Source organism: Magallana gigas, chromosome 5 (assembly GCF_963853765.1).
Source record: "Magallana gigas chromosome 5, xbMagGiga1.1, whole genome shotgun sequence".
NCBI classification, from domain to species: Eukaryota; Metazoa; Mollusca; class Bivalvia; order Ostreida; family Ostreidae; genus Magallana; species Magallana gigas.
Window position 1 is genome coordinate 3,826,115 of NC_088857.1, and position 21,238 is coordinate 3,847,352.

General features: G+C 32.6%; 1 protein-coding gene across 1 annotated transcript in view; it reads right to left on the bottom strand.

Moving 5' to 3' along the window:
* Positions 1 to 20,801, bottom strand: part of LOC109619441 (hypothetical protein) — a 47,249-nt gene extending 26,448 nt beyond the window's left edge. The window contains exons 1-6 of the mRNA XM_066086347.1: positions 20,748 to 20,801; positions 4,497 to 5,223; positions 4,058 to 4,360; positions 2,711 to 2,995; positions 1,088 to 1,372; positions 560 to 592 (exon numbers count right to left, since the gene is read on the bottom strand). Of these exons, the coding sequence (XP_065942419.1) occupies positions 560 to 592; positions 1,088 to 1,372; positions 2,711 to 2,995; positions 4,058 to 4,360; positions 4,497 to 5,073 (1,483 nt within the window). The 5' untranslated portion in view covers positions 5,074 to 5,223; positions 20,748 to 20,801. The remainder of the gene's footprint in view (positions 1 to 559; positions 593 to 1,087; positions 1,373 to 2,710; positions 2,996 to 4,057; positions 4,361 to 4,496; positions 5,224 to 20,747) is intronic.
* Positions 20,802 to 21,238: the final 437 nt, after the last annotated feature.

The window sequence follows — 21,238 nt, forward strand, 5'->3', positions numbered from 1 at the left end:
ATTTTCATTTAATGGATTTTCAACACAAAAGCATTTTATCGGATTTTTTGAAGTATACACTCTCATAACTGCAGCGGTGTGTGCATTCAAATTTTCATTTTGTATGCACACACCGCTGTAGTTATGAGAGTGTATACTTCAAAAAATCATGATTCAATGCTATAGTATACTTAAAAAATCATGATTTAATGCTTATATTTACATTTTTATTTTTAACTTCTTGCCTTGTCTGCAAATGTGATTTATACCTTAAAACTCCTATTTTATCCTTAGGGTAAGTTAGTATTAATGGAAAAGCCACAGAAACAGCCACAAGCGTGAACTTTGATTTTCGCTTGTGAAGATGCAGTTTACAGCGTTCAACGTTTGTGACGTCATAATAAAATTCGTCATTTTAACCTTTGAGTACCCAGTGGTTAGTTGTTGCACTTAGAGGCATTTAAAGATCACATAATTTAATGGAAAAACACAGTAGAATATAAATATTCCGATTTAAATGCATATTTTTAAAGAAAAATATGAGTTTGTCAAAGTAATTTATTAGCCAATTCCCCCTTACCTGTATTTTTTGATACAGCTGGATTGTCATTACCTATGAAAAAAATTAAAACATCAATTCATAATCCATATTGCTATTAGGAATTATATTTTACTTACATTTATTTTTAAAATATACACGGTTTCGATTTATTTCAGGATTTTGCCCAGTGACAAAAAGGCTTCATGTTTAGGGTTCTCAGATCCTTAGCCTCAAAATATTGTTACATGTAACATACAAAAGATATTTACTGTACGTAATATATTTATTTACATGTACACAATACGTTATATATTTATTTACATGTAAACGTTTAAAAAATATTTTGATTACAATAATAAATATTTTTCAAAGCTTCAATTGTTTTTCAACTAAGACTATGGGTGTCGTTGAATAACTCCATATAAATTTTCTCACTGATACTAACACAAAATCCCGAGTATTAAATTATCTAAAATTGCTGAGCAATGAAGTTCGTAGATATATTGTTATATATTATATTTGTTTTTTCGTAAATTAAAACATGTTGAATACGTTCAACCTTCTTACCGGAAATCTCCTGTACAGTTTTTCCAATGAAGTTTGTAACTGTTATTTGGAAACAGTTTTTTTCTAGTTGATCTTTCTGTCTCACAACTAACACTGGATGAGGAAAAGAAATCGTTGTTCCTTTGTATTCTTCAGTATTTATATCTATTGGTGTAAAGTTTTCGTCATCTTTACGTTTTGCACTCCACTGTACATGACAAGGTGATGGTAACGATTTAATCGTCACCGTAATTCGGAGGCCCTCATCATTCTCCTCAATATTTTTTGCAAATACACTAGGAATCCCTTGTAAGAAATGTATTTTTATTACTAAACAAACATTGTAGCTGAGTTAGAATTTCTAGCAAAAAAAGATCTTAAGAATGTTTAGCTTTTGCTGTCTTTTCACAAAAAAGTACATTAAAAAGATGTGCTAGATTTGCATGAAAAGAAGCATTTTTTTTCACAAAAAAATATTTTCATTATTTTTCTGTTTTTTTTTACCCAGAACAAAAGCGATTAGTACCTTTCATGGTAATTTAAAATTGCATTGTTTGAATGTGATGTGCATGATTACTATTAATTAAAAAAATTATAACAGTGTGCCGGATAAATATCCTAGTGCCAAAGTGGAACTTTTGCACCTGCTTCGGATGAAGTTTTATAAAAAATATGCATATATATTATACTAGTCAAAATTTCTTAAGCCCCAGGCATGTTTTTTGTATTATATTGTATCTAATTCTAATTTTTTTGGTCCGTGAAATTAACTTAATATAAGAAATAAGGAATAACTATTACTTTGCCAAGCTTTTTTGCAAAGAAATTAGGGTACCTTACTAGGCATTTGTGCAAAATACTAGAGTTAGCAATTTCCTATATGATCTTATTGAAAATATACTTAAATTTCTGATTTAAAAAAAATTGTTAGCATAAATATATACATTTTAAAAATTTCAATCATTTTTAAAACGATGATAAATAACAATTATTTTATTTGGTATAGAGGTCCTTGTTGCTCTGCTTTGAATTTGTGGATATTTTAGATGGTTGACTGTTTGTTATTGTCATTTTTTCATTATCAAGCTGTTAACAATTTGAAAAAATATTATCATTTTTCGAGGAACGTGTTTTCTGACCTTAAGGGCTTTATGATATAAAATCACAACATTAACATCTCGTACGTTCCCCATTTGCATTCACAACAGCATCTCATAGAGATCCCAAAACTGAATAAAAGTTTTTGTGGAAGATAATTCCAATTGTTTATTTGGTCTAGTTTTGCGAAATTCGAATGCTGAGGAATTGGTTCACTCTTGCATATCTCGTTACATCCATACATGTCATCAATGTGATCTAAAATGTGCCCTGTAGTTGCGCATGTGGTGAGGCGTCTTTTAGAAAGGTGAGTTACCCTAATGTAGCGTTTATGTTGACGTGTCGTTACATGACGTTTTTGGCCTTCATGGTAGGTCAACATTTCCGGTTGCGTTAGATTTCCGGTCAAGCCTTAGAATGATTTTATGGTGTCTGTAAAACATCTAGCGATCTGGGATGAATATTATTAATTTAGAATGGCTGTTTTATTGTTTAGGACATCATTTTTAAAGGTTAAAAGAAAATAATATTTAATATCTATTATACCTAGAATTATGACATCACTTGTACTTGAACCAACATCATTGATGGCAGTCAGTTGGTATTCACCAGCATCATCAGGACACACGTTTCTGATTGTCAGTGATGGATTTTGAGTCGTCATTTCTGATAGCACTTTGCCACTTTCTTCAGGGTTTATCTTTTTGTCATTTTTTGTCCAAAAGGTTTCAAAAATGCCAGGCGAATCATCATAGAAATAGATGTTGGCAGTCAATTTTACTGATCTGGTTTTGACATTTGTTTCGAGACTTGTCGTGATATTAGGAAGACCTGCATGAATATAAAATTATCATTTTTGATTTATTATACTAGACTTTGACCCGTGCGTGCACAGGTTGACATTGCATATAATATCGGACATTTACGAAATAGATACATCGACACACTGTATTGTTGACATTTACATAATCAAGCTTTAAGCCTACAATAATGCTATTAATTTCACTACACTCTGCTAAGTTAGAATAATCTAACTGTGTCTCGGAACAGGCCTTTACTACAGTTAAAATGCCCCCCCCCCCCCCCCCCCCATATACATGTACCCGTAATGTAGCAAAAAATTGCAGAATCGCTCCGAAACGATGTTGGAGAAAAATAATGAAGCTGCATTGAAAATAACAGTTAAATTATTCATAACAAACCATTTTTAGGCTGTAAATACCTTTCATCTAAAAATTTAATTCATATTGATGAAGAATTCAACACTTTTTCACCAACGTTTTAACTTGCTTCCAATTTACATACCATGTTGACATTCGGAACTCTAAGGATTTTTTTTATATTAAATGCCCTAAGTTAAAATTATCTCCCGTATTTCTTTTGATGAACAAAATTTATGGCAAATTTTCAATGAAAGTTTACACGTATTTGTAAAATCGTTTTTTAGTTTATCCATGCAAATGTGATATTGTGAACACATAAACTAAAGAGCCTCCCGTGATTTAGCGTGAATGTAATGCGCATGCGCAAGATTGTAAAATACAGAAAATCTAGATGATTTCCGGATTTTTCAAAGGAATGTTCGTTGATTATTAATTAGCAAAGCTTGATTGAGAAAAAAATTGATAATCTTCAAGTACCAATGATGTTTAAAAAATATAAAACAAAGGGCAGTACTCTTCCGAATTCTCGGTATTTAAGCCCAAAAAAATCGAGTCTATTATTTTAATATAATAGTATAGATGCTTTGCATGTTTATACAAAATTGTAAATTATTGCAGTTATAATATGTTTGGCTTACTGAGTATTCCGCTTGAATTGTATTTTACAACAACAAAAATCGAAACTTCTTGTATTTTTTCTTTTAAGATATGAAGCTTTGTTTCAGTTTACCTCCAAGAACATGTAGACGTATGGTATTTCTGGATGTATAATATGGTCCATTTGATTCAAGTGAGAGGACAGCCTGATATTCGCCTTCATCCTCCTTACAGACAGTTTTTATGACAAGTTTTTTCTTTGTACTACCACTGTATCTCTCCATACGTGTGTTAATACGTTCTATGACGTCTCCTCTTTGTTTCTGCCATGCTACTGACCAGCAAGAGGATTCAACTTTTTTCACGTCTGCCTCAAATTGGGCTGTGCCTCCACAAATTATTTCATTTTCACCATGAATTATAATATCTGGTGTTTCTGAAATAAACCAGCCTTTTAATATAAAAAAGATTAACAATATTAAACATAATTTTGACATTGCTAAAATTTGAAATCTATATTTTAAAATATTTTCGTTCTGATTTAATAGTTAATACCGGGTAATTATTTGTACCGTCTGTTTCCTTTTGTCTATTTGCATAGGCGTTTAAAATGAACATGCACTCCTTCCAGTGGGAATATGTGTATGTGGATTGTTCTATCCTTAACAACTCGTCTTTGTAATCTAATTTGTATTTCGACTCGATTCTTGTGAATGTTTGTTTTAAATCCCTCCAAATATTTTTGAACATTTGGTCAGAAATTGCTGCGGAATTTGCGTGAGCGTAGTAGTTGTTTCTGAACAATCTTAGACGCTCTATGTCATCACTTATTTGTATATCCAAGGCCTCTGGTTTATTTCCCCATCCACGTTTTGGACACGGTAAAGGACATAAATTCCGTATGAGTGAGTATAGCAAAGTTACATCAAATGTATTATAATCAGGAAGATCAGGTGGTGGAATAAGGCAGATCGTTTTTTGTTCTGGACGGAGATTCAATGTTGAGCATGATGTAATTTTATGATAAAGGTCTCCAGGCTTAATATGACGATCCAAAATGTCTCTAAGAGGCAGTTTTATGACATCAACACTGGCCACTGTAACACTTTGGAAATTACGAGAATCGTTTGATGGACAAGATAATGCCATTATGATGGTTTTGCCGGACGTCTACATTCCTATATAAGGTAAGTGGTGCTTTAAAGTTGCCGAAGTTTGTGATTATATATGTCCTTTGCGACGTTAACAAGGTATGCTGGTTTCTTTTCCTTCCATTTAATATGATTTCTTCACCATCACCTGTAAACGATACAATAAAATTTTTATGAAAGGTTCAGTGGAAGGCTTATCAATTTCCTATCTAACATTGTAAAATAGGTTTCAGGAGAAAACGTTCCCAGGAGAAAATGTACCCTAGGGAAATCATAACCAGAATGTGAAATAGCTATAGAACTATTTTAACGCATAAAGAGAGAGAAATGTATGAATTTTATAAATTATATCTTGTATAGATCCCGTAAGGTAGTTCTTATATGAATATTTGAAGGTTCTTGGACATAATTGTAAGCTCAACATTTTTAAACTTTATTTTTCGTAATTAATATTAAGAATGAGATACAAACAAGTTACATCAAATTTGAGTTTGTACTTTACATTCGCTTACATAGTTGTTAAATCGGTAAAAATTCTTATATTTTCTGTGTATAATGATAATAATGAAAAACTAGACACGATCTCGTTGCGAGCAACCAGTGGGTCTTCCGTTTGATTATGAATTAATGATACGGTGAATTAAAACGTTGATATTTGGTACGAGTTAACTTCCTTTTAAACTAATTTTTGGACCTACACTGCCAAATTAAGATTTCCGGAAAAGGTAATTTTTAAACTTCAATATCTCTGCAATGCGTTGTCCGATTTTAAAACGGTCTTAGTTTTGTATTTAGTACAAAAATGACTACAAAACGTGTATGCTTTAAAATTCAAAAAATTGAAATTTTGGAATCACTTCCGGTGACAACCGGAAATGATGGACGACCTGCTCATATAAAAATTTGATAAGTTTAAAACATATTCTGATGAAAACACATTGTAATTTTTTTAATTTGAAAAATTTTTAAAACACAATTTTCCAAATATGCTGTTTGAGGGGATTGGAAGTGACGAACTTACGCGCTAGGAATTCAAAAATCTATCATTCCTGAAACTTTCAATTGAAAAAAAGGGGACAAAATCACTTTTTACAAAAAGAAAACGAATATTACGGCCGACCGGAAGTGATGTCATCAACAAAAATGTAAGTGATAAAAGACCTTGATATTTTGTATTATTCGTAAAAAATTCATAAAAATCCGTAGTAGCATATCCGAGATATTTAAGTTTTAAGAAAAACGTTAAGAAAAAAATAATAATAACCAGAGCAAAGCTCGTTGCAAAAGCAACAAGTGGGTCTTCCGTTAAAATCGAGAGCTAAGCTAGATGTTCCTGTATTTTGAATATGTACATTATAATTTCATCATTATAAACCGTCAACAAATTTAATTTTGAAATAAATTTGGGGAAAGCCGTTCGTAAACTCCTTGTCTAGTTTTATATTTTTAACGTAATTATTAAATGTTTATGTATCTTCTTCTTTTTCTTCTTCTTCTTCTTCTTCTTCTTCTTCTTCTTCTTCTTCTTCTTCTTCTTCTTCTTCTTCGTCTTCAGAATACTGAGTAGGGCTCTTCAAAGAGCATCAACACGTATACAAAGAAAGAGTTACATTAAAATAATTTGATGCGACTGAAAAACATTGAATGCCATCATAACTTGCTTTTGATGTCGCATTATAATGTAAACTTGTTATAAATCAAGCCCTGTTCCTAATACTATTATGCAACATCAATAGATCGAGGTCAGTTCATGGAGCATCTTCTTATGATTGAGGTCAGGTCATCGTGGTCAACTGCATTACTGAATGAATCTTTCGATCGAAATTCGTACGCGTGAGACAAAATGTGTATTCTTGAATTAACAGGTCGAACTGTATTTTATGTATGTTTGCATCTTTTAAGGTAAATAAATTGAAATAAATCTGAGTAAAATGTTATATAAATACTAAACCAAACTTCAAGTTTTTATAAGAAGCGGAATGTGTGCGCATGTGGAAGCATTTGCCGGATGCCTCATATGGACACAACAGTGATCGGCCGAAGCCGATCACAAAAATCTGAATGTGTTAAAGTACGACTTACAAAAAATTATTTTTGGTACGAGTTAATTTCACATTTAACCTTATGCTATTTTTTAAACCTAGAACGTGGAATCAAAATTTCCTTAAAAATCAATTTTTAAACCCAAATATGTCTGAAATGCATTGTCTGATTTAAAAACGGTTTTCGGTGTTAGGCTCAGCTTATTAAGCTCTACAAATTACATAGATGTTTTTTATTTGATCAAAAAAACCGGTTTCGACCGGAAGTGACCGATTTTCATTTCCAGACTTATTGCAGAAATTTTTTTTTCCAAAAAAAACCCCGAAAATGAAAATTCCCGTAAATAAGATCGATGAAATCTAATATATATCAGAAGAATTGAAAATTTTGCATGACTACACGATCAAGACCTATTGCATTAAATACTCTGATTAATTTGAAACATTGTCCTCTAAACCGGATGTTGCCTAATCCGGCCAATGTTTTTAGAACCACCGGATTAAACAAGATATTTACAAAATTATTTTGCCTCGTGTTTAAATGGACCCCTTACATCGTAGCTAGTATGGTTGTATTACGACTTTGACATCTCTCCTTTTCATATGATCTATTATATAACAAATATGTAAACTTCAAAGTTATTTATGAACAAATGTATACTGCTCTATTTTTGTTCTTTTAAATAGTCATGCGGCCGCGGTCAAGGGATCAGATACGTACGTAATTGTTCACATACAAAGCTCGGAATCCAGCTAGATTTTAAATGCGACTCAAATGCATTGCATAGAAGCAGCAGTTGTTTTGTCCATAATGTGTTTCACTAGAAAATAACTAAATGTTTAAACACTTTCCGTATGTAATCTGGTACCCTTTATGTCAGTTATACACACAAATACCCCGTTTATTTGCCAAATACAATACAAATACATGGTAACAAGTCTAGCTTTTTACACTCATATTACGCAATACCCGAACAAAATATTATTGTTACGACATTGATAAGATCATTATGAACAACTTTTGCATCAACAGACATATCGAAATCTTAACCGTCTTTGAGTTATAAAGTGAAAACTTTCAAGGATTCTAGGTCCCTAATTTGAGGGGCCAGCCCCTATTTCTTGATGTCAAACAAAAGATCTTGTAACTTAAAATATTGTGTCTTCTACATGTCTAAACAAAATATTTGCGAGAAAAGAGATAAACTAAGAAAACCAAGCAAAATTACAACGCTTTTTTATCTCAGTTTTCGAGCCCTATTGAGCTCTGGCGTTTCTTGTGCTAGGCAAACATGAATGCTTTTGTGCATACAAACAATCTTTTGTCTATCATACCTGTAATTTTGAAATCGATATCGTATGTAGTTTATGAGAACACTCTTGGACAAACCAACCCCCTTAAAATCCTTAAATGCCAATATTTCAAAAACGGAAATAACGTCATCAGCCAACAAAATTTCCGATAAGATTCAGAACATAGGTAGTAAGATCTAAAAATTTCGTGCAAATCGGTCGAACCATTTTTTAGATTACGCGTGCACAAAAAGTGTTAAGAAAAAAAAGAAGAACTAGACACGATCTCGTTGCGAGCAACGAGGAGGTCTTATGTCCGATTTTTAGAATATGGAATGACCTTGCTCTTGATCTTCGTCAACAAAACATATCTGGAAATTAAGGAAGCATCCTAGAGTGAAGGGTAAAAGAACATCTACCCCTTTGGGATCCCTTATTTGAGGAATCAGCTCCTTTTCATTCATTTTAGTTAAAAAGTATTTTTGTGTACCGCTAATAAGTGTTTAGAAATGGGTTACCGTTCTTGAGATATCTGGAAAATATCGTTTTGTGATCCGTCCTAAAACTCTTTTTAGGGTCCAGGTAACAAACAATATATGGTTGTGCACTGTTAAGCTCATTATTTTGAGCATCTTTTGTTCAATACTGTTTTTTTTTTTAGAATTTTCCTCCATTTTGATATGTTCAAAGTTTTTGACTTCTGGCCTTTAAAATCCCAAATTCAAATATAGAAGCAAATGATTGCCATGTTTAGGTAATTAACCTTATAATGAATATAATTGCTTCAATAACGTATCACAAAAAAATCACAGTAAAAATTTATCTATAAATAACTTTAGAGCCCCCGCAGCCCCTTATTTGAAGGGCCAGCCCCTTTTTCTTGATACATGTCTCATAAGATAGGAATATTCTTGTATATTCAAACACATTTTGTTCAACAAGTGTTTAGAAATTTTTTACCGTTCTCGATTTATCTGGAGAAGGTCGTTTTAGAGGCCGACCCTGTAACTCCTTTTAGTGACCGCAAAACAAAGAAATTATAGTTGCATATTGTTAAGCATTTTCTGTTCAATATTGCTTTTCAGAATTTTCCTCCATTTCGAGATATTGGGGATCAATATTTCGGACTTCTGGCCCCTTAAAATCCCTAATTACGTAACATAGGAGCAAATGATTCCCATGTTTAGGTAAATAACCTTATAATGAACATAATTGTTTTTATAAAGTATCACAAAATATTTCACCGTAAAAAGATTTAATCAAAAGTTTTAAAGCCCTCTCAGCCCCTTATTTGAAGGGCCAGGCCCTTTATCTTGATGTCAAATGAAAGCTCTTGACTTTATGAACTTTTTTTTTTGTTTTACATGTTTTAACAAAATACTATCGAGAAGAGAGATATTAAAAGAAAACGACAAAAAATCACGACGCTTTTTTAACTGTAATTTTCGAGCTCGGGTGAGCTTCGGCGCTTTTCATCACAGGAAAATATATATACCACACATCAGATCTACAACCTTTGTCTACAATTCCTGAAATTTTGAACTCAATATCTGAAATCGTTCAGGAGTTTACCCCTGGACAAGCCGACCCTCTGAAAATCGTGAAACTGTAAAAAAAAACCCTAAACCGTCATCATTAAAAAAATTTCTAATAAGGTTCAGATCATTATCTATCTGACCTGAATGTTAATGTAAATCGGTCAAGTAGTTTTACAGTAATTGCATACACAAAATTGGTTGGAAAAAAAGAAAAAAGCAAGAGCAGGCTCGTTGCAAAGCAACGAGTGGGTCTTCCGTTAAAGTCGAAAGTAAAGCTAGAGGTACCTCTAAGAAGCAGAGTTCGTAAACTCGTTACAAAACTATCTCAAGTACAACAAGATTTTTTCTAAAAATCGAATGATTCTTGATACGACCTAATAAAATCCGAACGATTTTAAGTACGAATTGACAAAAACCTCTACGATTTAAATAATGACTTAAAACCAAAATTCCGAATGTGTTTAAGTACGACATAACAATAATCGAATTATTTTAGGTACAAGTTAATTTAACTTTGAACTTACATCTATTTTATTTTATTAACCCAGAATGCAGAATCAAAATTTCCGTAAAAATCAATTTTTAACGTTTATATTCCGCAATCAAACATCTGATTTTTAAACGGATTTCGAACATATTTTGTTCAATAAGTGTTCAAGAATTGTTAACCGTTCAAGTTATATCTGAACAACTGTGTTTTTGGGGCCAACCCTTAAACTCCTTAACGGGGTCACCAACAAAAGCTTTCAGGTAGCATTTTGTTTAAAACATTATTATGAGCAAGTTTTCCGGTACACTGCTTTTCAAAGGGTCGACCTTCGGTACTGTGTGCTTGAGCATCATCAAATATCAGAAATTTACAGATGTATAGTTTACATTATTATACCTCTGTGAATATTTTCTTTGTAAAATTACTTTTAACTAGACAAAATAAATGATGGACAATAGGATAAAATCAATTTCAGGGAATTTTGCTTTGACCTTGACCTATAACTTAGAAATTTCTCCAGCTAGCATAGAACTTCTAATTCAATCTCATTCCCCTTAACATACAGCCATTTTGTTTAATCTGACCAAGATTAAGCTACTGGGAAATAATCCACAGTCTAAAACTGATTTTAAAAAAATCTGCTATGACATTCATTCATGGTTCAAGGTCACTGTACGCCATTAACCAAAACGCTCTGTTTAGGTAAAGTATTAGCCAAATAGGGCTAAAAGTAGAGCATATATATGCTCCTAAAATTAGTATTTTTGTGTGATCTAATATGAACTTGACATTTGATCTACAAATATCATTCGAGATCATTGCATGTCCTTTGATCAAAGGCATTATGTAGGTGAAGTATGAGCAAATTGGAGCAAAGGAAGAGAAGATATACTGCGGTCAAGTATTTTTCATATAATTCTGCTATGACCTTCGAAGTTGACCTTGAAAATTGGTTCAATGTCACTACACACCTTTTACTCAAAAGCCCTATTTATGTGAAGTCTCTGGAAAAAGGATTTTTGCGTGATCTGATATGACCTTGATCCTTTACTTACAAAATTTATTCAAGGTCGATGCACATTGTTTGACCATAGACACTCTGTGAGTGAAGTATTAGTCAGATTGGACCAAAGGGAGAGAAGATATGTCCCAGACAAGGATTTAATACATAACTCTGCTATGGCCTTAACCTTATACCTATAAACATGGTTCAAGGTCACTGCAAACCCTTTACCTAAAGGCACTCTGTGGATGAGGTAAGAGCCAGATTGAGCCAAGGGGAGAGAAGCTGTGCTCCGGATATGCGATCTTGGACGGAGAGACGGACAGATGGACAGACAGACAAACTGATCACTATAGGGCGCCCGCATAATATGCTTTGTTATCTAACCGTGAAATTGTTTCCGTGCTATATGCCCATGGTGAAAAGTCATCAAAACCATTCACCAGCAGCATTCGATTTTCCTCATTTTCAAACTCGTAACACCTCTGACATAATCCGATGACTGTATTCAATTCAAAGTCAGATGAATATATTTTGTTTATCATAAAAACAATTCTGCATTGCCGACAAGTAAAGTTTTTTTCAGATAATAAAATACATATTTACTGACTATACGGACGATAGCAAATGTATTGTCCCCCTCGACAGCAACTATTTCCCTCGGCTTGGCCTCATGATATAGTTGCTGTCTTGGGGGAAAATAAACTTGCTACATCCTCATAGCCATTAAAAGGTATATAATGTCCCATACACCTACATTTCGAGTTATATAACCTCCCATTTGTAACCTACAATATCACTGAGTAGTCAACACAACAGTCATAGCCGCAAGTTTTACAATTTACTTCTGCTTCTCGTGCACTTTACATTAAAAGACTTCATATAGCATACCAATTCAAGCAAGAGACATCCCTCTTATTAAAGATAATCATTAAAATTCATTTCAAGAATCATTACACCACTCATAAGCATTCAAGTACAGTAACTCTTAATTTTACAAAAACATTAACTGGTACTTTCCCTTGCTACTTTACCGTAGCACACTAACATCTTATGAAAAGACATTTTGTCTTAGACTTAGAAAGCTAAAGCAATCCATTGAGGCTTAAGAAAAATATGGCCATTTAAGTGAACCCACTATTTCCACTTTCCCCTATTCAACACAGATTTATAGGGTTCGCCATTGTAAAACATCTTTACTTGACCTTTTAGAGGTCAATTTTGTTTAACCCCCTTTAATAAGAAACTTATTCAATACTCATACATCTACATGATGTTATCATGAAAAAAGCATCATATCACTTAAAATGCCATCACATGTATACCCTCCCCCTTTGGATTTTCATAAAAAAATCATAGTTTAAAAAAATAAAATAATAATAAAAAGAAACCGAAAAAAACAAGAGGGTCTTCCGTTGGAGACGGAAGATCCTAATAAAAAGAAAACGAAGAAAAATAAGAGGGTCTTCCGTTGCAAAAGTTTATGGAGATTTCCTCCGGACAAAATCACTTTTTTTTAAAATTAAAAATGGCCATCGACTTTGAACGGAAAAGATGTAAATGCTGAAACTTTAACATCGTTTAGGCACAATAACTTTACAAAAGCTCTGAAAAATTTATTGAAATCGGATGAAAACTTTTTGAGATATTAAGCCGAGAAGGAGTCAGAAATAAAATTTAAAAAAAATAAAATAATAACTAGAGCAAAGCTCGTTGCAAAGCAACGAGTGGGTCTTCCGTTAATATCGAGAGTAATGCTAGATGTTAGTCCTTTAACAAATAACAAGGGTAACTGAAACAAATTTAAAAAAAAGAAGAATTCTTGGTACGACTTAACAAAATCCGAATGATTCTGAGTACAAATTAACAGAAACCTTTACGATTTCAAGAACGACTTATCAAAAAATAAATCCGAACGTGTCAAAGTAAGATTTAACAAAAACCGAATTATTTTTGGTACGAGTGAATTTCACTTTGAACTTTACGCTATTTTATAAACCTTGAACGCGGAATCAAAATCAGAAAAAAATCAATTTATAATCCCAAATATCTATGCAATGCATAGTCCGATTTTCAAACAAATTTCAGATTTAAATACTACGGTAAATTCTATAACACTGTGGTATTGTCTTATTTTGTTAAAAAAAATTAAAATTTCCAAAGTTTGGAACTACTTCCGGTTTTGAGCAAAATTGATGAATAAATTTTCAAACCCCCCAGTGCAGCAAAAAATTAATACATCTATCATCAGTAAAAATTTCAAAGCGATATCTTTAAAGTTTATGGAGATTTCCTCCGGACAAAATCCCTTTTTTAAAAATAAAAAAAGGCCGTCAAATTTGAACGGAAGTGATGTTAATACTAAATCTTTAACATCGTTGAGGCACGGTAACTTTATAAAAGCTCTGAAAATTTCATTGGACTCGGATGAACTTTTTGAGATATAAAGCCGAGAAGGAGTCAGAAAAAAATAAAATAATAATAAAAAGAAACCAAAGGAAAACAAGAGGATCTTCCGTTGGAAACGGAAGACCCTAATAAAAAGAAACCGAAGAAAAACAAGAGGGTCTTCCGTTGGAGACGAAAGATCCTAATAAAAAAAAACGAAGAAAAATAAGAGGGTCTTCCGTTGCAAACGGAAGACCCTAACTAGACGCTCGTTGCGAGCAACAAGAGGTCTTCCGTTTGAAAACAGCTTAAAACGGCTATCGGGACAGTTGTTTTCATTTATCATCACTTTCTCAAATTCCAGTGTGCCTCTCTAAGGCTTTCAACAGACAGATCTTCATACCAGTAAAAAGGCGATGTTAATGTAATTTTTAATCAAATTAAAACAAAAATAATTAAAATCCATCATTTCAGAGACAATATTTTGAATCGCAGCACAATTAAGGAAGAAAAAAGAGTCAGCACTCGGAGATTGAACCCATGCCGCCTGGTCAAAAGTCTACTACTCTAAAGTGGATCGATTTTTGAACAAAAATACATATTCTGCATTCATTTACGCATCTGCATCGTAATATGGCAGGAAAAAATATTTAAAACAAGAAAAAATGAAAAATAAATGTTTTAGGTTTCTTCCAGTGACGACCGAAAGTGACGGCGGACGTTCGGATTTGCAAAGTGTACAGCAGCTGAAGAATAACAATCATCACTGAAATCTTGATACAGAGAGAGAAGCTAGGCAGTAAGATTACTGAATTTAAAATCCAATAATATTCCCCAAAATTGACTTACATTGCCTGACATTTACTGTACATTAACTGTACCTCACTGTACCTTTCACTGACTACCACTGTACCCCACTATACAGTCCTCCTGAAGCACTGTACCCCAACTGTATGACACTGTACAAGGAACTGTACCCCCCGTACGCCACTTTACCATTGATTTGAAATTCAAAATCTTTCTCAAAATCTTAAGTATGATTTTTTATTTGATATTCACTTTATTATTAAATTATATGTATAGCATTAACATTAGTACATGGCAATGAATGCAACAGGTCGTTGAATTTATTAAATGTTTTATTATTTACTAGTTTTCATCGTTTTTTTAATGTTAGGATCACAAAATAATAATATATTCTTTAAGACATTTTCCCTAGCTGGAAGATGAAAAATCTAAATTTTACATGCTGAACCTGATTTTTTAAAAAGTGCATGAATTTCATATAACTAATATGTGAATTTTGTAAACTGGCGGTCAAAAGCATATAAAAATACATCTTTCTTTTCAGCAAGGATACAAAATATAGACTGCAGAGCATTAACTGACAAGATTGGAAATATACAGCTAACGTCACCTGTTACAGTCAAAACATTTGAAATGGGCAGAAACAAATTGACGCGGACGTCTGAGAAAACACTGGATTGAAACTGTTGTTATAAATTTTAAGCATTTTTTAAATCCACCTCAGCAGTTTTAACTTGCTATATAAGTTGTTTATCTAGCTACACACTTATAAAAAAATATCTCTTATATCGACACGTTGAAGATCTCTGAGGTACGTAAATATCGGAGGAAAGTTTACAATCAAAACTGTATTGGAACTGGCGGTTGTGATGCTGTGAGGGGTTTTATCGTGCTTTCACCTTTCTGACTCGGGGCCTTAAATTTTAGCACCAGAGAGTCCATGAGAGAGAGAGAGAATGAGAGAGAGAGAGAGAGTTAATAAAAAATCGATTCGGTAAAGAAGTTTTTCTTATCTGCTTCTTTGATTCATCGATTTTTGTCTTTTTGTCTCAAGTTTATCTTTGCCGACTAACACTGGGTAATAAAAAATTCTGCTAAGTCGGAAAAAAAATAACATACATCTTAGAAATGTAGCATGGTTAATTATCCCCCTTTTCCCGAGTCCACTCGATACCCCATTGTTATGTCTAAACGATCAGTTAAGCAATCGGTTAATAAGATAGGATGAATTTTGACCCCGATGCTTAATCACTAATCCCGCTTTTGGGCGAATATGTACATGTTTGTAGACTTTGTAAATAATTATAAACTTTATAAGACTAATATTAAATGATTATAATCCCGATCCACCCTGCCGTAATGATTTTTTTTAGTCAAAAGTGAATAATCAGAGTCTCCACGATTGGTGTTTTCATCTGTTTATACCTAGGCCCAAACACACATACACGGATGGTCAGTTTTCACACCATATCGCAGTCACCTGATTGTCAGAGAGAGAGAGAAAGAGAGTGAAAGAAATACAGAGAGAGATTTCATAGTGTTTTATAGTGTTCAGGAAATCAATATATAGGCAACATATGTCAATAAACGCATGTATATATATATATATATATATATATATATATATATATATATATATATATATATATATATATATATATATATATATATATATATATATATATACTAATCAGTCCTCCTTTTTAAGCCGTGTAGAATAACGTTAGTACATTGTTTAATGTTGAGTACATACAGTCATTGAGATGGCAGCATTTCTTCGATGCCGGCAAAGCGACCCAGCGAACTCTAATGCGGTCGAACTGCAGGGGTGCTTCGGCGGCATGTCTTTGATATCAGCGATGCGACGAGCGTTGGAATTTAGAGAGCTGCTGACAGGAAACAGCTCTATATTTGTACTGAATAAAGCCGCTATAATTTTTATTTATGACAAAAAGAAAACGAAAAACATTCAAATCCATCATTTTAAAGATACAATCATTAATCAAAACACAAATAAGAAAGAAAAAAAGATTCGGCACTCAGGGACTCAATCCGGGTCGGCTGTGCACGAATCCACCACTCTAACGACTGAGCTACGCGGATCCTCGCTTCAGGACTTTTGATTCCAAAATCTCAAGAATGCGTGGATCGATTTTTAAACAAATTCCATATTCAAAAATTTTGAAAGCGTCTCTATTTAATGAAAAAATAAAAAAATTCAAATTCAAAACATTGAAAAATGAAGGTTTTTCATTTCTTCCCGGTGACGACCGGAAGTAACGGCGGACGTTCGAATTTGCAAAGGACCCTGCGGCCGTTTATTCTCTACTTTCTCTGAAAATTTGAAAGTTCTATCTTGCAATTGATTATTTTTTTAGAAAAATTGTGAACAACCAAAAACATTAAAACTTATATATCTCGCTACCTGAAGTGACGACCAAAACAATCTCGTGTAATTTTCTTACAAATTTTGTCATAAATAAAACCTGAAAGTTTTATGAAAATCGCTGAAGTATTTTTGAGAAAACGTGACAGAAAAACAATTAATAATTATAATAGGGAAAAAGAAACAAAGCAAAAACAATAAGGTGTTCCGTTTTCAACGGAAGACCTTAATAAAGAGAAACCAAAGAAAAACAAGAGAGGGTCTTTCGTTGGAAACGGAAGACCCTAATGAAAAGAAACAATAGAATAACAAGAGGGTCTTCCATTGGAAACGGAAGACCATAATAATAATAATAATTAATAATAATAATAGGAAAAAAGAAACCGAACCAAAACAATAAGGTCTTCCGTTGGAAACGTAAGACCTTAATAATAGGGAAAAAGAAACCGAACGAAACCATAAGGTCTTCCGTTGAAAACGGAAGACCTTAAAAAAGAAACCGAAAGAAAACAATAAGGTCTTCCGTTGGAAACGGAAGATCTAAACTAGACACGATCCCTTTGCGAGCAACGAAGAGTCTTCTGTGCGATATTTTGAAGAGAATATGATCTTGACTTTGATATTATTTAACGAGAAGCATTTTCAAGTCAGTTGTTTTAATAAAATGCGCCGTACAGTCCCTTTAATTGCAGTATAATGATACTTATTATAAAGAATTAAAGCTTCCCTTATACGCAGGTATATTTTCTATTGTAACTTTGTATCAGTTTAACGCACAGACTATTTATTTACTTGGTAAATAAGAACAGGTACATGTTAAGGTGGAATATCACACCACCACAAAATGGCTGACCTCTGATCAAAAGACATTTCATTTTTTGATAAAGATTTTATCGACGGTAACAAGTAACTTACTCCATAGCCGAGTGAATAAATTGTCAAGCTTGTGATTCGTACATCCCGAGCCCGAGTTCGAATCCCGCAGGGGCTTTTGTTGTTACTTACTGAACTGATTTGTTTAAATATTCATTTTCTATCCCCAAACTGCAATTTTTTCGCTTTTTTGACATACATACAGTTTATTCATCATAAAATTATTCATATAAGGAATAAGGAATCATTCTTTGAGCATTATGAGATGATAATTTCGGTCGGGGCGTGATCAAATCCAATAAAGCCCGAAGGGCATTATGATAGATTTGATCACGTCCCGGCCGGAATTATCATCTCATAATTTTCAAAGAATGATTCCTTATTTCTTATATTTATATAATTTTAAGCCATTGTACGATTAACTGTTTAAATATAACTAAGAAAACCCCGCTGGCGCCCCAATTTGTAGTTATGGGTTTTATAGTACAAAATCGATACGTAGTGTTATCACAGGCAAAGACACTAGGAAATGTAAATATAATCAAATAACTTACTGTTAATTTGGGCGACTTCCTCCAGGTGTCTTATTCCACATTAAAACAAGACAAGCTTTTTACAATCATATTACCCGGACAAAAAAGGGTACCTGTAAATTACGAAACGAAAGGAAATGAAACGAAATCTATCAAAACGAAACGAAATCTACCGATACGAAAATGAACCTATCGAAAGAAAACAAAAACAAAACGAAACCAACAGAAACAAAATGAAATAAAATCGAGGAAAATCAAGTCAAAGTTATAACAATATGTACCTATTTCGATTCAAAATATATTTTATAGCTTATACTTTCTATTATGGATGTAACGGATTATTCATTAAAATGAATTGCAATAAAAGATAAAAAGGTTTTCGCATTTCTAGACGTGCGCATTTGTAATTTGGAATACACTTTTAATACTTATCGCTCATTTTTGTGCAAAACAAAATCATTAGACGGTATCTAAATATAAAACTAAATGCATTCCTTTTCGATTCTTGTTAATACAATCCATTTATATGCATTCATGTACAAGTATAAGCAAAACCAGATTTTAAGACCTGGCAATTCTTTATTTGTTGTAATAAAAATATTCATCAGATCACGCACTTTTATAATTAAACAGTAAAATATATGCGGAAAATTTGGAATTTTTTAATAAATAATACGGTAAAAGTGCAATTTCAACTACTTCTCAGCAGTTACAATTAATTACTTTGCCATACGTGCTCTTGCTTTTTGAGACACTGACTTTTCATATAGTATTTGATTCTAACCAAAAGATTGTTAAAATTTTCTCAGCGAACTATACTAAAGGAGAACCATATTTCATTTTCACTGGGTCTTGACATGCTACTTTATAAAGATTTTTTTTTACTATAGAAGCAATCATAAAAGATGGTTACATTCCTTCATACTAGAGATTTTATTTTTAACAATGGTGCATGATGAACAATGAAAACATAAACCTTGAAACCCACCGTGTGTGCATGTGTGTTTAGAGGTGGGGTGGGGGTAGAAGGGAAAAATTCTTCTAAGAACAACCTCTCAAAAATAAAGATCCGACAATGATTAGATGTATTTAGTAAGGTTTTTTTTTTATATAATTAATAGCGCGTATAAGTAACAATAATGCACTTTACTTCATTTCATTCCTTGTGTACAGTTGTATTTATTTAGCAAGTTTATTTGTAAAGTATTTTTCGATTAAAAACAAAACCACTTACATCTAAATTTTGAAAAAATGGTTTGTTTTTTTAAATGATTTAGGACTAAAATATGAGTAAGTAGGACATATAGACATTTGTATAACAACAATATTTTATTTAGCTTTATAATATTGCGATTCAAAGAGAAAAAACATTAAAACCTAAATTTAAACAAATGGTCCTGTTTTAGATGACTTAGGATTAAATATGTATATAAGCAAGACAATAAAAAGGTTAGAGAAAACTATGCATATTTTTTAAATATAGTACGCCCGCGCATATTTGTAGCTGGCAGTTGGTTTATTGGTCGAACAAAAATGCACAGAAATACAAATATGTATGTAAATACATAACTAAACAAGAAAGCATTTAACGGTATTCAAATATAATATAAAAAGTGCTTGAACTAAATTTATGAAGTAAATATAGTCCATATGCCAGATACGATTTATACAGTCATTATATAAATAATGCATATTGATCTGACATTAGATTTCGTATTTGATTTTGTTTGGTTTTGTAGGTTCGTTTTTATATTGTTTCGTTTCGTATTTGATTTCGTTTCGCTTTGTTTCGGTTTGCTGGATTTCGTTTCGGATTTTACAGGCACCCTACAAAATAATATTGTGATAATGGAAACGGAAGACCCTAAAAAGAAACCGTTGAAATACAATAATGTCTTATTGTGGAAACAGAAGACTCTATTGTAAAAAGAAACCGTAGAAAAACAATAGGCCTGGGACTTCAGGTGGTAGTGAATGACTCTAATATTAAAGAGAAACCGTAGAAAAACAACTGGGTATTCCGTTGGAAACGGACTGCCTTAATAAGAATACACGAGAGATAGACATTATTTGAGAAATCTAAACTGTAGGATTGGATACAGTGTAGGTCATAAAGAGAATTAATTTCATAACAGACTTGTCAGTGGGGATGTGTCTATAATTAGAGACAAGTCAGAGAAGAGAAAACGATATTAAAAGTTTCATTATGACAAAAATATAGACCATAACTGCAATGCTATCCAAGACATACAAATAAATAAGTAATTGATCTACTATGAAACTGTAAAATGATCTACATATCGTACAAGTATATATTACCGTCATGGCTTCCATCAGAGATATCGGGATTTCCATTTTTTAGTTTTGCTCTTTAAACGCGGTGTATCCAAGCATGTCTGGGCTTTAAAGGGACATATAGTCACGATTTTGGTAAAAACTAATTTTTCGATTTTAATATTTCCAATGCTTCAGAAATGCATTTTTAATAGGCAACCGGAATTTGAGTGTCATTAGTTGAGTTTTAAACGAGTTTCAGAGCTTGAAATTCTTCGTTATGTAAACAAAGTGTCTGTTTACATTTCGAACGTTGAAGTAAAAACTTCAGGTTTAAATCTAAAACGAATGTGTTAAACGTTAGGAATTGTTTATCTATGCCTAAATTGGATAAAAAGATAGTCAAATAAGCTGGAAAAGGATATTTTACTGGTAAATTGAACATATGTAAACAAAAACAGGCCAAGATCTTGTTTACATGACAAAGAATTGTTAGCCCTGTATCTTGCTTGTAACTCGAACGAACGACTCTCAAA